At 34.7% G+C, this 17,123-nt stretch overlaps 1 protein-coding gene across 12 annotated transcripts in view; it reads right to left on the minus strand.

The window, feature by feature from the left end:
• PCDH15 (protocadherin related 15) overlaps window positions 1-17,123 on the minus strand; it is a 1,888,416-nt gene that overhangs the window by 181,300 nt on the left and 1,689,993 nt on the right. For all 12 annotated transcript variants that reach the window (XM_030941315.1, XM_030941316.1, XM_030941314.1 and 9 more), the window contains one exon: window positions 3,247-3,363. In XM_030941315.1, coding sequence (XP_030797175.1) covers window positions 3,247-3,363 — 117 coding nt within the window. The remainder of the gene's footprint in view (window positions 1-3,246; window positions 3,364-17,123) is intronic.

Consider the following 17,123-nt stretch of genomic DNA (forward strand, 5'->3'; position numbering starts at 1 on the left):
TAAATACGGAAAATATAAATAGCTGTTGTAAATATGCCTAGGAAATATAATTAAGACATCATAAATTATTATGCCTAGGAAATATAATTCCCTTCCCTTTTATAATTCCCTTCCCTTTTATACCTGTTTACACTTTCAAATCTAATTATATTCCATTGCTGTTTTAAAGATCAAGCCCCAACTGTTTCATGGTGTGCCTTCTTTCTAATTAAGTATTTGAGACCAATGGGAGTCAGGCTGGGACTATATCATGTCAATTTTCACAAGCTGACATTCACAGTAAAAATAGTTCTTGATTATTTCCCTAAAAGCTTTGATGTTAAGGGGAAAAAAAGCAACAACAACACTGAGCTGTCTGTATTCCCTCCTCATGCTCCTGGGTGAGAAATCATAGTAGCTGCAGATCTTAAAAATCAGAGTTTCTGCTACATTGCTAGCAATAACCTAAATCAATACAGAATAACACAAGCCAGTATGTAGTGAGTCATGAAAAATAGATCAGTAGTGATATCAATTGAAAATGATACAGAAAAACTATATTATCTGGAAAGAAAAATACATTTTTATAACACTCTTGGTCCTGAATAGTTTTAACTATGGCACATGAAACCAAGCAAGCAGCAAATTACAGATGAAGATGACTTTCTTTCTACTGTTAACACCCTCCACTAATAGATTGCAACAGAATGACTATTTGGAGGGTTAAGCATTGGGAGATGTCCATAATTACATAATATGTTGGGTAACATCATGACATTTTAATAAAACACAGATATACATTATAGAAAAGAGGAACTGGCCTTTTTTTTTTTTTTTTTTTTTTTTTTAATTCTCTAGAGATCAACAAAAGTACCCTTGACAGCTGGGTGTTAAAACCGCTTTGCAAATAATTCCTCAGGTAGCTCATCTAAACTCTGAAAGGCTACAATAGCTCTCAAAATCTCAAGAGGGAAATAAAATACTTCACAGTTGTAATGATTTTATCTTTATATGTATACTTTCTGAAAAAGTATAGTGAGAATACTAAGTATTTGGGAACTCATTTTAAAGTCCATAACTATTAAAAATTATAAGAAGTTTTATGGAGCATATTTATTTCATAAATCAGTATCAAAGCCTGAAAAAAGAAGTCTTAAATGTCTACATAATTCTCACAATGCATATATATATATATATATATATATATATATATATAAAATATATATGAAAGTTGGTCAAAATTGTTCATATTAAACATGTTCCAATTACTACCCTACTTTAAATAAGAACCTTATAAATTCCTAAAATATGTCAAATGTAAGGAATGGTATGAATAATGCTTCACTTCTTGGAGATGAAGTGAAGATGAAACATAAACCCTATTTATTTATCCCAATTATTCCATGTTCACATACTCACAAAGGACACTATTCTGTTACCATTTAACCTTGTTCCCCCAAATCTCCTCATAAAAGCAGTTTCAAAAAGAACAAAACCATGCAAATAAACATTACACCTGCAGTTTTGTTTTGTCAAATTTGGGAATGAGACGTCTGTGGTTAAAAGAAATAATAGGTCAGTCATTTTTAATTTCCAAAATGATCAGTCATTCACTATCCATGTCCCATGTGAACTACATAATGTCAACGCTGTCACAAAAGCAAGGTAGAAAAAACAGATCCTCTCAGCTTTAATTCAGTAGGGGGAAAAGTGCCTGGAACATGTCTTTCCTCCCTCTGGAGCACTTCAGTTTTCCAAAACATGTATTTTATAATTCTTAATTTATATTCAACAACAACGCTCTCTCTGGCTTTCAGAGTTTTTCCAGTTTCTCTGATAGTTCAAAAAGTTTTGGTGGTGTCATTTTATAGTTTAAAATGAGTGGTTCTCACTTCATTCAAAAGAAAGAGGATGCCTTGAAAACGATGTGGCCAACTTCTAGAAATGAAAATATTATTGCTTAATAATAGTAATACCTAATATATGCGGTGCAGAAGCCTGGTTGAGCATGTATACACATCAATCATTTAATTCTCATAGCCCTTAAATGGCCAAACTAAGTCTTGGAGAGATTAAGAATTTTTTCTAGGGTAGTATAAAACTAAATTTCTGAAAATCTGGCACATTTTGTCAATCCTAAAGAATACAGAATAACCATTTATGTATTCACCTATTCAATTACTCAACAAATGTTTCCTGGCAGACTAGTAAGTAGCAGGCTTAGAGTTAGACATGGAAATACAAACTGAAATAAATTTTGATTCCTGCCCTCAAGGACCTTACATTCTAGCTTGGAAGAGAGACTATCAAATAAACCTACAGTGTTAAGATGCATACTTACAGCCCCAGGTAGTGGCACAAGATCCCTGAAGAATATGAAATTGAAACTATTTTCTTCTAACTAATAAACATTTATAACAGTAACAGAGTAGAAAACACTTGGCAAGCCTATCCGAATAATAATTATTCTGTCTTTATGGTACCAACATAAAATAAGGGTAAAAACTTACTCTTCTAAAATAGTTAATTTAACTTTTATTTGTATTTTTCTAAAATTTATCAGCCACCGACTTACAGTGTGAATCTACACACTCAAAGAAAAATTTCAGTCATCATTGAGTTCTTAGGATAATAATTAATATTTAGAAAACAATCAAGGTATTTATAGAAAGCATTTTTATATGTATACTTTTAATTCTATATGGTATTTTATCACTCCTGCTCTAATAATAATTAAAAACCTTGCCTTGAAAGATAATTTGGAATTCTCAAAAGAAGTAAAGTTCTGTATGATAAAAGAATCTGTTACTTATTTTCTATAAGCAATCTTAAGCTTTTTAATTTACCAAAATAAACATATTCAATATAAGTTTTATGTGATGTGTTGATTTGGAGTTTGCTAACAAAATAGTCGTATATGCATACAATGGAAAATACATAAATTGAAAACATATCCAGATTAAGTGAAGCTTACAAATGTAGACAATTCTTTTTACCTATATTTATCATTGTTAGATAAATTAGTAAATACTACATTGTGCATTCTAGAAAAACAAAAAGCATATTCTTTATTGTCTAGGTTCAATAATAGTCGTTTGAAATACGCTCTGTACCTGTGTATGAAATAAGCAAAATAACATAAAATGTATGAATAAATAGGGTGAAATTCACAGAGACTACTTTTGCTGTCTTGTGATTGGGTCATTTATGAGTGTTAAGGATTTTTCTCAGTACAGTTCAGAATGTTAATCAATGCCTTCTACTTACAGGAGGGTCTGCATCTTCAGCATAAACTGTTGTGATAGGTGTACCCTTGACTGCATCTGGAGCCACCATCCCTTTGTATATTCGTTTACTAAAGACAGGAGGATAATCATTCATATCCTGTAAAACACAATTAGGAGTTTATTACTTCCGTTGAAACCAAGTTAGGGATACAGTTACTAGATTGACTCCCACTCTTCATATCACACAACTCATTTGCCACTGTCAGCCTTCCATCCTCTCAATTCCATTACTCTCACTTCAGACTGGCACCTCGGAGGAAACTGCCAGAGTTCTCATACAATATTAATGTGTGGATATCAACTGAAGGCCATTCCCCTGGAATAAAGCTTTTCACCCTCAAAAACATACCTTTTGGAGACTGAAGTGACCCTTGAATTTTTTCAAACTTCTAATGGTAAGTGGTAAAATTTTAACATTTGAAAACAAGAACAAGTTTCTTTTAAAGCTACATTCTGTGAAGCAGGAGTAAAGGATTTTTTTTAAAAAATGCTCTTTATATGTTTTTGTAGCTATGTAAATTATTTTATATACTTAACATAATACTATGATTAGAACATTTCAGATACAAACTGAGAAATATCCTTTGTTGCCATTTTACATGATAAAAGGAGATTTTCTCTGCAGTGCACTACAATAATGACACTTAAGATTAGACATATTTATACACAGAAAAAAATGTTAATTTACTGAATTTTTTTCAGAGCAATTTATATGTATCTTATTTTATTTTTCCAGTTTGGAGCTATATATACATTGTTACTCATGCATTGTCAAGTTCATTAAATAAATAGTTATCAGGTATTTCCCATTTGCATCAGGTATTTAGCACTTCAGTGAAGATACTGTTGTGACTCAAGGAAAAGATGTCCCTGTCTGTGTCATTTAACTGCCATTAAGCTAGTAAAAATACTGATCTGCAGATAGGCTAGTGACTTTAACTAAATTAATCTACTTTTTTGTCAGAGCTAAAATAATAAATCAAGTCCCCTGAAAGCAAAACTATTTTTTTCTGAATCATCTTATCTTTTATAGACAATTGTATATTATATTTTGTCAATAAATAATGCTTATTCATATGGCAGATTTATTTTTTTATAGTATTTTAATAATCCTTACACCCCTACAGTGTTTTGGGAAGTGTGGGTCAAACATATTTGATCTGAAACCTAAATTTGTTAATTATCTGTTCTTCCCTCCAAGTCACCTTTTTCTCACTTGTTAGTAAAAACAAAATTTAAAAAATTCTACATATTCTTTGATATTTGCTTAGACACAACAATTTTCCTGTACAGTATTAAGTTGGATATACATAAATTAACAGATCGTAAACTTCTCTTTTTGCAAAGAAGTCAGAATAATTATTTCTTACTATCAAACAGTCCTTCCTTTTATATTAACTATAGAGTTGGGTTCTGAGTAGTCAATATAAATAAACCTGCATACACCAATAGGAGAACTTGAACTGTACACAAAACTGAAAAATAAAAGATACCATTTCTTCTGTTTTGAAATATAGTATTCACAATCTCTTCTATGAAAAAGATTTTTAAAATAAATTATGGACTTTAGAATCTGAACAAGTAAATGAACCTAGAAGCTTTGGTTCTCTATAATGAGGATTGTGAAGGATATTGATCTTGAGGCTCCATGCAAGGGGTAAATATGTAAAACATTGGCATTCACACTTTTTGTGCTCTTTCCAAGAGTGTCAATTAACTTAATGAGTGGGGATGTGGTAACTAAGGGTGTGGAAATCCTGTAGCACCCCTAAATTTTAACTTCTGAAGGTTAGAAAGGAAGGAGGCCAACACTGCAATTTTTCCATGTGTGAGTTTCCACTGAGCTCGTTATGTTCTTATACATTTTATTCTTTATTACTCTCAGGGGAAATTTAAAACCTTAATGTCACAAGGTACTTTTTGGAAAACTTGATTCTTCAGAAACAAACAAACAAACAAAATGTATATACTTTTCCAATTATGTCAACACGGTTGTTCACAGTGTTGAATACAATGAAGTTTCTATTTGCTTGGGAAGTATTAATTGGATTCATCTTCTAACTTAAATTACGGTGGATTCACAAACTGACTAGACACACACCTAAGGCTGTAAATGACTGAAGACTATGAAAAGATTGGTTCTCCTCCCCCTTTATTTTCTATTGACAGGATGAAGAATAAATTAACATAGTTATTGTAGTAGTATTTCTTTTAATGACACGTGGTACATACTTTGGGGTTATAATCTTTTATTGTGGCTACAAATGCAGCCAGCTGCATACAATTTTTCCACAATGCATTATTTCAAGAGGAGAAATGTATTGAAATGCAATGCTGGCCGGGCGCGGTGGCTCAAGCCTGTAATCCCAGCGCTTTGGGAGGCCGAGACGGGCGGATCACGAGGTCAGAAGATCGAGACCATCCTGGCTAACATGGTGAAACCCCGTCTCTACTAAAAAATACAAAAAACTAGCCGGGTGAGGTGGCGGGCGCCTGTAGTCCCAGCTACTCGGGAGGCTGAGGCAGGAGAATGGCGTAAACCCGGGAGGCGGAGCTTGCAGTGAGCTGAGATCCGGCCACTGCACTCCAGCCCGGGCGACAGAGCGAGACTCCGTCTCAAAAAAAAAAAAAAAAAAAAAAAAAAAGAAATGCAATGCTAACAAGCATAATCAACAGTTAATTTTATTTATGCTCAGGGACATCTGAAGAAAAATATACCTAAATCAGCTTCTGTGCAAATGCTCTATTCTGCAGTTAAATTAAGGATACGCTCAGCACGCCAAAACCACACTCTTTTCTGTTGCCCATTATTCCACTAGAGGGTAGTATTAGCAAAAAGAAATATATCCTCCCCTGTAGTTGAAAAATTGTATCATTAAAACCCATAATAGTTTGTTTCTTTTGGTAAAAATTTTTCTTGGTCTTAATGAAAAATAGTTTTAATGCTTCAGAAGACTATTCTGAATGTCATGGTTTACAACTTGAAAAACATTATGGATTTTTTTCTTAAGACAAACTTTAATAAATGGTTATACTCATAAAGCTTGCAATTTGTTTCCATGTATCAAGCAAATAAAATTATAACTGAAGGTATAGCAGCTAGCAGGAGAAAACTATGTTTTATTTATTTATTTATTTTCTACATTAGAGTCTGTAATAATCACAGAAACCATTTCTGCTTTAGCAGACTACCAAGAAGATGTAAGGAATCTTTTTAATAAGCATGCTAGGAAGATAAGAACTTGCTGGTAAATTTGTAAATTTAATGACAAGTTGAAGTTCTACACACACACACAAATAAAAATAAAGAGAAAAAGATGATAAATTTTTTGATTTTCTGGAATCACAGGCAAAAACCTACAGAACAGTTTTTATTTAGAAGATAAGCAGAAAGTTCTAACTAGTTACAACTTGATCATATTTTTAAAAATGATATGTAGGCTGGGCACAGTGGCTCACCTCTGTAATTCCAACACTTTGGGAGGCTAAGGCGGGCAGATCACCTGAGGTCAGGAGTTCGAGACCAGCCTGGGCAACATGGTGAAACTCTGTCTGTACTAATATAAAAATTAGCCTGACATGGTGGCAGAGCACCTGTAATCCCAGCTACTCGGGAGGCTGAGGAAGGGAGAATTGCTTGAACCCAGGAGGCGGATGTTGCAGTGAGCTGATATCATGCCATTGTACTCCAGCCTGACTAAGTGATACTCTGTCTCAAAAAAAAAAAAAAAAAAGATGTGTATATAGCAAATGCCAGTCCTTACCGTACTAAAGCTAATGCATGCTCTATGAGGAGACACAGACAGTATAAGACAATGGGCGGAATGACTTCAGTTATTTCTGTCATATGGTCTAGCATTAGCATTATCCTTGTTTAGCTATATGGCTGCTGTATAATATCTTGAGGTTTATGGAGTTGATACCTAATTTTATGTGGGTGTACGGTTGATTGTTTGCCTGTTACCAGTTCTGTTTTCCACTGCTAGACACTTTCTATTTGCTGTCCAAGTTGCTGTTTCTCATATTTCTCATATTATTAGCCTTCTGCTGTTTTTTTTTTTTTCCTCTCTTAATTTCTGTATTGTCTCCTTGTCTTTACTGACTTATTTCCTTTCTTTTACGCTTCCACATATAAAGTCATAAAAGGCTACATCTGCAGCTAAAGCAAATATTTGATATTTTTACTGCCAGGGTAGGCATATTCACCACAAGCTGACTTAAGAGGTCGTGGGCCATAAGTGAATATTGGTGGTAGCCTGGCAATACTCCCCAAGGGTCTTTGATAGTGGCACAGGGTAAGGCTCCTCTGCTTGTGGAGAAGGACTGTTTCTCATAGGTTGAGTGCCTGCTCAGCCACAGTACAAGAGAACACCAGGTAGAATTCTAAGGTTTTGACTTCCAGATGGCACCTTTGGACCTGTTCAGGGCCTGGGGGATTTTGCCACCCTGAAAGGAAAGAAACAAGTCTGGCTGGCTTTGCCACCTGCTGATTATGGAGACCCATGGCCTTGAACAAACTTAAGTGGTAGCCAGAGTGGTTACAGCATGTCTTGGACAAAACCCAGTGCTGTGCTGGGTTTAGGTCTGACCCAGTGCAGTCCCAGGGGTGGGGTCCACAGGGGTGCTTGTGTCACCACATCTCCAGTCCCCGATGGCTCCAAACAGAGATACTCTGTTTGTTTGGGAGAAAGTAAGGTGAAAGAACAGGAGTTTCTGTCTGGTAATTAAGGGAATTCTTCTAGATCTTATCCAAGACCATTAAGGTAGTAAGAATCTGCCAAGAACCACAGTGTTACTGGGCTTGTGGTACCTCCTAAAGCAGATACATCTTTAGCAACATCCAAATCCTTTCAAATACCTGAAAAGCTTTCCAAATAATGAATACAAAGAAGTCCAGACTGTGAAGAATACAATAAACACCCAACGCTTAAATGCCCAGACACAGACAAACATCCACAAGCATCAATATCATCCAGGAAAACATGAACTCACCAAACGAACTAAACAAGCCACCAGAAACAAATCCCAGGGAAACAGACGGAGTGACCTTTCTGACAGAGAATTCAAAATAGTTGTTTTGAGAAAACTCAAAAAATTCAAGAAAACACAGAGAAGGAATTTAGAATTCTATCAGATGCATTTAACAAAGAGACTGAAATATTTTTAAAAATCAAGAAGAAATTCTGCAGGTGAAAAATGCAACTGACAACCTGAAGAATGCATCAGAGTTTTTTAATAGCAGAATTAAGCAAGCCCAAGAAAGAATTAGTGAGCTTGAAGACAAACCATTTCAAAATACACAGTCAGAGGAGGCAAGAGACAAAAAGAACAAAAAACAATGAAACATGCCTACACGATCTAGAAAATAGCCTCAAAAGGCCAAATGTAAGAGTTATTGGCATTAAAGAGGAGACAGAGAAAAAGATAGGGATAGAAAGTTCGTTCAAAGGAACAATAATGAAGAACTTCCCAAACCTAGGGAAGATATCAGTATCCAAGTAAAAAAGATTATAGAACTACCAGCAGATTTAACCCAAAGAATACTAGCTCAAGTCATTTAATAATCAAACTCCCAAGGGTCAAGGATAAAGGATCCTAAAGGAGTAAGAGAAAAGAAATAAATAACATACAATAGAGCTCTAATACATTTGGCAGCAGACTTTTCAGCAGAAACCTTACAGGCCAGGAGAGAGTGGCATGTCATACTTAAAAAATCCTAAAGAGTATATCTGGTTAAAATATCCTTCAAACAGGAAGGAGAAATAAAGACTTTCCCAGGCAAATAAAAGCTGAGGGATTTCATCAACACCAGACCTGTCCTATAAGAAATGCTAAAGAAAGTTATTCAACAAAAAATGAAAGTTCATGAGGAATAAGAAATCATCTGAAGACACAAAACTCAATGGCAATAGTATGTTCACAGGAAACACGGAATATTATAACACTGTAACCTGTGGTGTATAAAATATTCTTAAGTAGAAAGACTAAATTATGAAATAAAAATAATAACTACAACCACTTCTCAAGACATAGACAGTAAAATAAGGTATAAATAGAAACAACAAAGAGGTAAAAAGCAGGGGTATGAAGTACAGAGTTTTTATTAGTTATTTTTCTTGTCTGTTTATGCAAGTGTTGTTATCAGCTTAAAATAAAGGGTTGTATGATAGTATCTGCAAGCTTGATGATAGCCTCAAACCAAAAAAATGTACAACAGATACATAAAAAATAAAAAGTCAAGAAAATCATATCACCAGAATAAATCACCTTCACTAAAAGGAAGACAGGAAGGAAAGAAAGAAGGAAGACAAACCATAAGACAATCAGAAAGTAAATAACAAAATGGAAGCAATAGGTCCTTAGTTATAAACAATAACATTGAATATAAAGGGATTAGGCTCTCTAATCAAAAGACATAGAGTGGATGAATGGATTAAAAAAAAAGATGAAATGACCTGTAGCCTATAAGAAACACACTTCACCTATAAAGACACATATAAATTGAAAATAAACACATGGAAAAATATATTCTATGCTAATGGAAACCAATAAACAGCAGGAATAGCTGCAATTATATCAAACAAAATAGATTTAAAGACAAAAACTACACAAAGAGACAAAGAAGGTCACTATATAATGGTAAACATATATATTTATCATATCAATTTATCAGGAAGATATAACAATTGTAAATATATATATATATATATATACACACACACACACACACACACACAAACATTGGAGTGCCCAAATATATATATATATTTGTATGTGTGTGTGTGTGTGTATATATATATATATAAAGCAAATATTATTAAAGTTAAAGAGCCAGATAGATCCCCAAACAAACATAGCTGGAGACTTTAACATCCCACTTTCAGCACCGGACAGATCTTCCAGAAAGAAAAATCAACAAAGAAACATCAGACCTAATGTCCACTGTCGAACAAATGGATCAAATAGTTATTCATAGAACATTTCATCCAACACCTGCAGAATACACATTCTCCTCAGCACATGGATCATTCTCAAATATAGGCCATACTATAGGTCACAAAACAAGTCTTAACACATTCAAAAATTTGAAATAATATCAAGTATCTTCTCTAACCGCAACAGAATAAAACCAAAAATCAGTAACAAGATAAATTTTGGAAATTACACTAACACATGGAAATTAAACAGTATGTTACCGAATAACCAGGGATCAATGAGGAAATTGATAAGAAAATTGAAAACTTTCTTAAAACAAATGATAATGAAAATACAAAGTACCAAAACCAATAGTGAGGGGTGGAGTTGGCAGGACTTCTTGGGCCGGTTCGGGGACTTTCACAAAAGACCCCTGTGACTCAGGGTTTTGAGTTCTTAACAAATCGAGTGAAGGATTCAAAATTAATCACTCCAAAGGAGGACTGAAAAAACCACTCTCAATGGACAAGAAGAAAGAAAGGGGAGGGCGTAACACACAGATATAAGGCACCCGATGATATAAGGCACAGCAATGGCAGTGCTTCCAGGTCCCCTTCCACCATGTGGAAGGCTTCCTTTCACTTTGTTCAATAAACTGCACTGCTGTTCACTCTCCTGGTCTGTGGACTCTTTTTGAGCTGTAACATTGACTGCGAAGGTCCTCAGCTTCATTCTTCAAAGTTAGTGAGACCACGAACCCATCAGCAGGAAAAACTCTTGACTCAATTAGATATACTGAAATTTTTACTAAGTGGGAAACTTATAGCTATAAGTGCTTACATCAAGAAAGGGGAAAAACTTCAAATAAAACAACTTAATGATGCATCTTTAAAATCTAGAAAAGCAAGAGCAGACTGAGCCAAAATTAGAAGAAAAGAAATAATAACGATCAGAGCAGAAATAAATGGATTTGAAATGAAGAAAACAATATAAAAGATAAATGAAACAAAAAGTTTGTTTTTAAAAAAGTTATATAAAATTGACAAACCTTTAGCCAGACTAACTAAAAAGAAGAGAGAAGACCCAAAGAAAGAAAATCAGATATGAAAAAGAAAACATTGCAACTAATACTGCAGAGATTCAAAGGATAATTAGTGGCCACTATGAACAAACACATGGCAATAAATTGGAAAATCAAGAAGAAACAAATAAATTCCTAGACACATAAAACCCATCAAGATTGAACCACGAAGAAATACAAAACATCGAATAAACTAATATCAAGTAACAAGATACAGCAAATAACAAGTATCAAGCTGTAATAAAAAGTCACCTAGCAAAGGAAAGGCCAGAACCCAATGGTTTTGCTACTGAATTCTACCAAATATTTAAAGAAGTACTAATACCAATCCTACTCAAACTATTCCAAAAATAAAAATAAAAAAATAAATAAGAGGAGGGAATACCTTTAAACTCATTCTGTAAAGACAATAATACTCTGATACCAAAACTAGGCAGAGACATCCAAAAAAGAAAACTATAAGCAATCTCCTTGGTGAATATTGATGCAAAATTCCTCAACAAAATACTAACAAAGAAATTTGACATTGTATTAAAAAGATCATTAATCATGACCAAATGAGATTTATCGCAGGGATACTAGGATAGTTCAATATATTCAAATCAATCAATGTGATATATCATCAACAGAATGAAAGAGAAAAACCATATGATCATTTCAATTGATTCTGAAAAAAGCACTTAATAAAATTCAATGCCCTTTCATGATAAAAACCCTCAAAAACTGGGTATAGATGGAACATACCTCAACATAATAAAAGCGATATATGACAAAACCATAGCTACTCTCATACTGAATGAGGAAAAACTGAAACCCTTTCCTGTAAGATCTGGAACACAACCAGGATGCCCACTATCACCACTGTTATTCAATATAGTACTGGAAGTCTTAGCAAGAAAAATCAGGAAAGAAAACAAAATAATGATCATCTAAATTGGAAAGGAAGAAGTCAAACTATCCTTATTTGCAGCTGATACAATCTAATACTTGGAAAACATAAAGACTACACACACACACACACACACACATACACACACACAAAAGTATTAGAACTGATAAACAAATTCAGTAAAGCTGCAAGTTACAAAATCAACATAGAAAAATCAGTAGCATTTCTATATGCCAAAAGTGAACAATCTGCAAAAGAAATCAATAAAGTAATCAAAATAGCTACAATTAAAATAAAATACCTAGGAATTAACCAAGGAAGTGAAAGATCTCTGCAATGGAAACTACAAAACACGGATTCGAGAAAATGAAGAGAACACAAAGGAATGAAAAGATGTCTCATGGTCATGGATTGCAAGAATCAATATTGTTAAAATGTCCATACTACTCAAAGAGATCTACAGATTCCATGCAAGCCCTATCAAATACCAATGACATTCTTCAAAGAAATAGGAAAAAAAAAAGTTCTAAACTGTATATGGAAGCACAAAAGACCCAGATAGCCAAAGCTATATTAAACAAAAGGAAAAAAAAAAAAAAAAAAAACTGGAGGAATCACATTATCTGATGTTAAATAATATTATAGAGCTATAGTAACCAAAATAGCATGGTACTGGCATTAAAAAAAAATACACATATATCCATGGAACAGAATTGAGAACCCAGAAATAAATTTATACAACTACAATGAAGTTAACTTTGACAAAAGTGCCAGGAATGTAACCAGGGAAAGGACAATCTCTTAAATAAATGGTGCTAGGAAAACTGGATATCCATAAGCAAAAGAAGAAAAGAGACCCCATCTCATGCTATATACAGAAATCAAATCAAAATTGATTAGAGACATGAATCTAAGCCATCAAACTATGAAACGACTGAAAGAAAACATGGGGAAACGCTCCAGGAGATAGGACTGGGCTAAGATTTCTTGAGTAATACCCCACAAGCACAGATAACTGAAGAAAAATGAACAAATGCAATCACATCAACTTAAAAAGCTTGTACACATCAAAGGAAAGAATCAACAAAGTAAAGAGACAACCCACAGGGTGAGAGCAAATATTTGCAAACTACCCATCGGACAATGAATTAAACAGAAAATATAAGGAGTTCAAACAACTCTATAGGAAAATATCTAATAATCCAATTTAAAAATGGGCAAAAGTTTTAAAAAAATTTCTCAAAAGAAAACATACAAGTGATAAACCAGTATGTAAAAGGTGCTCAACATCACTGATCATCAGAGAAATGTAAATCAAACTTACAGTGAGACACCATCTTACACCAGTTAGAATGACTTTTATCTAAAAGTCAGGCAATAACAAATGCTAATGAGAATGTAGAGAAAAGAAACCCTCACACACTGTTGGTGGGAATGCAAATTAGTACAACCACTATGGCGAACAGTATGGAAGTTCCTATAAAACTAAAAATGGAGCTATCATATGATCCAGAAATCCCACTACTAGATATATGGCCAAAAGAAAGGAAATCAGTATATGAAAGAGAGATCTCCACTCCTATGTTTATTGCAGCACTATTTACAATAGTCAAGATTTGGGAACAACCTAAGTGTCCATCAATGGAATAATGGATAAAGAAAATGTGGTACAGGTACACAAGGGAGTACTACTTAACCATAAAGAAGAATGAGATCCTATCATGTGCAACCACGTAATCAATGAAGGTTAAAAGTATATGAGAGAGGCACATTCTGGGGTCTCCTGGCAACCAGTGGGTCATATTTACGGAGCCGTGGGAGAGATTCTTTATTACTTAGATATACTATTTTTAATCCTGGGCATGTGCATTTTGTTTTCTCTGGTTTGCATCTTTATAGGAAATATGTTACATCTTAGTCCTAAAACTCTAGAATAGTAGAATTAAAGATATTTTGTCCTGCTTTCACCAAGTTTGGTGACAAACATGATATAAAGAGCACACCAATAGAAATCTGAAAATGCAAAATAGAATAGAGGGAAACGTTTGAAAGCCATACTTCAAAACAACCCCAAGAGAACAAATAGCAAGTTGTAAAAGACAATATTAAATCTGACCAAACACCCACCAGCTGGTTCACAGAAATTATCATTTATTCAAATTCCTACCTCCAGACAAGGGAAGTACAATAAGTATGCTGTAGATGAAATGTCCAGAATTTCTGTTTTGTTTGAGTCTGGGAGAACCTCCTGGTCTCTCAAGCGTCAGCTTGTCTGATGAAATCAAAAGTAGGACCCTATCAATACTGTCATGACGGAGCATCAGTAGCACATAACTGCCTCTCAGCTGTCCACGGTTTCACGAATGCTGCCCTGGTACTGTGCATTGAGTTTTCATCTAGTAAAGCTATCCTTTTTCTTCTATTCTATGGGATAGGAATATTTCTTTCTGGAGAAGGAAACTCCTCTGAAAGGTGGAAATCATAGCTTCATTTTCCAAGCCCCACCGTATTTAACAATAACCTCAGCCCTTGTTACAAGGTGAACTTGGCCGGGCGCAGTGGCTCAAGCCTGCAATCCCAGCACTTTGGGAGGCCGAGACGGGCGGATCATGAGGTCAGGAGATCGAGACCATCCTGGCTAACACGGTGAAACCCCGTCTCTACTAAAATATACAAAACACTAGCCAGGCGAGGTGGCGAGCACCTATAGTCCCAGCCACTTGGGTGGCTGAGGCAGGAGAATGGCGTGAACCCGGAAGGCGGAGCTTGCAGTGAGCTGAGATCCGGCCACTGCACTCCAGCCTGGGTGACAGAGCGAGATTCCGTCTCAAAAAAAAAAAAAAAAAAAAAAGGAAATAACTTAAAAAAAAAAACAAAAAAAACAAGGTGAAGTTGATGATATTTCATTTATCATCCTTTCACCCTTCCCTGACTACTCCCATACCTGCACGCTAAGACAGGCAAACACAACCAAGGGTGAATCTAGTCTCCTTTTTTCATAGAAGCCTGTCTTCCTCTCTCCTACTCCCATACAGCCATTCCATCCAAAATTATAATGAGCAAAGTGACTTGGGTCATCTGTTTATCTCAGACAAGTTCTTTATACTCCTTATAATGCTGCTTAGTATTATATATCCATTTGCATATTCAACTTTTCAGATTCATATTCAGTTTTCAGTTTGCTGTAGAACAGACCTTTTCTTTCTCTGTGTTTTCTATATTATATTACAACGCGGACTCTAAGACCAGATTTCTATTATAACCTAGTTTGTAAGGCTAGTTATCACTCTGGATCTTTTAAAATTGTTTAGAATTTTATTTTCATTTTCCAGAGACTTGCTTATATAATCTCATTTACTATCATCACAGATTCAGTTCTTCTAAATATTTAGTATATCTAGAAATATACAACAAAATTATCTACAAGTAAAATACACAACTAAATATCTAGTAATATATGAGGAAAAAACCTTGTTGCATTGATGTTCTATAAAATCTTTTCAAGAAAAATTTATGTTATTGTATGATCACAAGTTTTGTTTTGGATTCTTAAAACTTGGCACTAAGAAAGCTGTGTGCAGGTGTCTTGATTAACTTTTTTCAGTTTGTTTATTATTTTATCTTATTTTATTTTTTTAATTTCTTTTTGAGATGGAGTCTCGCTCTGTCGCCCAGGCTAGAGTGCAGTGGCGCCATCTCAGCTCACTGCAAGCTCCACCTCCTGGATTCACGCCATTCTCCTGCCTCAGCCTCGCGAATAGCTGGGACTACAGGCACCCGCCACCACACCTGGCTAATTTTTTGTATTTTTAGTAGAGACGGGGTTTCACCGTGTTAGCCAGGATGGTCTCGATCTCCTGACCTCGTGATCCACCCGCCTCGGCCTCCCAAAGTGCTGGGATTACAGGCGTGAGCCACTGCACCCTACCTCAACTTTTTTATTTATACTGTGAAAATAATGTTCTTCCAAATACTTGAATTTTCCCATTCTTGCTCCAATTTTAAACAGGTTTGATGGACTAGACATTGAACACTTCATCTTTTATTTTTTTCCTCTTGTTTACAAAAGAAATTATGTTTCTGCTCATTTTGAAAGAAAGAACTTCAAGATGCTTTCCTGTGGTGACTTTTTGGGTCCAAGTATCTCCTAGCAAATACCATACAATTATGTTGTCAACAAAACAGCTTTTCAGTACTGCAAGTAATCAGACCAAATAGAGACAATTTGCAAAGCTGGTAGAGACTATATTTGTAGAGAAATGAGAATTGTACTCCATTCTTCTCTTTAAAAAAAAGATAGTAATATTTTTATGGTCCTTGGCAGTATATACTAGAATTTCAAAGTTCTATTTGTGATAATCACCACCCTGAGTTATCAGAAAAGAGGAAAGCAAGTGTCAGTCTACATTTGGGAGAATTTCCTACCAATTTTATTATGCTTAGATGAACTTGGAAAAAATAAAAAGTGGTATCACATATGTCTAGAGTTAAACATTAAGTTTTGCTTTAAATGTATAATAAATAGGCAATGACTGCATGGGTCAGGATGCCTTGACCGATGGAATGCTGGTACTTCTCTAAATAAGATAAAGCAACTGCGACAACACGAATTAGACCAACACTCTTCTCTATCTGAGGAATAAATTATCTTCCAGCTGCTGATGTAGAAGCCTTAAGTAATACCTCCATATTGAAATAAAGGGGTGGTGAGGCAGCATGAAGAACTTTTTAAGAGGGATAGTCCCAGATACAGAATGAGGGTTATTTAGGGCATATCTTGCTTTTTGAGGTGATAATTTTGGATATAATTTGAAATTGAATCCAGAGCTGCCAAGTCAGACTCTATGAGTGTTTATTATAACTGTCTATCACCAACCACACCTTCATCGGGGAAAAGGCCATACCATTTGATGATCTATTTTTCAATCTGGGAAGAATAGGGGGAATGTCATTAATAGCAAGTCTTTTTTTT

This window comes from Rhinopithecus roxellana, chromosome 11, assembly GCF_007565055.1.
Source record: "Rhinopithecus roxellana isolate Shanxi Qingling chromosome 11, ASM756505v1, whole genome shotgun sequence".
In the NCBI taxonomy this organism is placed as follows: Eukaryota; Metazoa; Chordata; class Mammalia; order Primates; family Cercopithecidae; genus Rhinopithecus; species Rhinopithecus roxellana.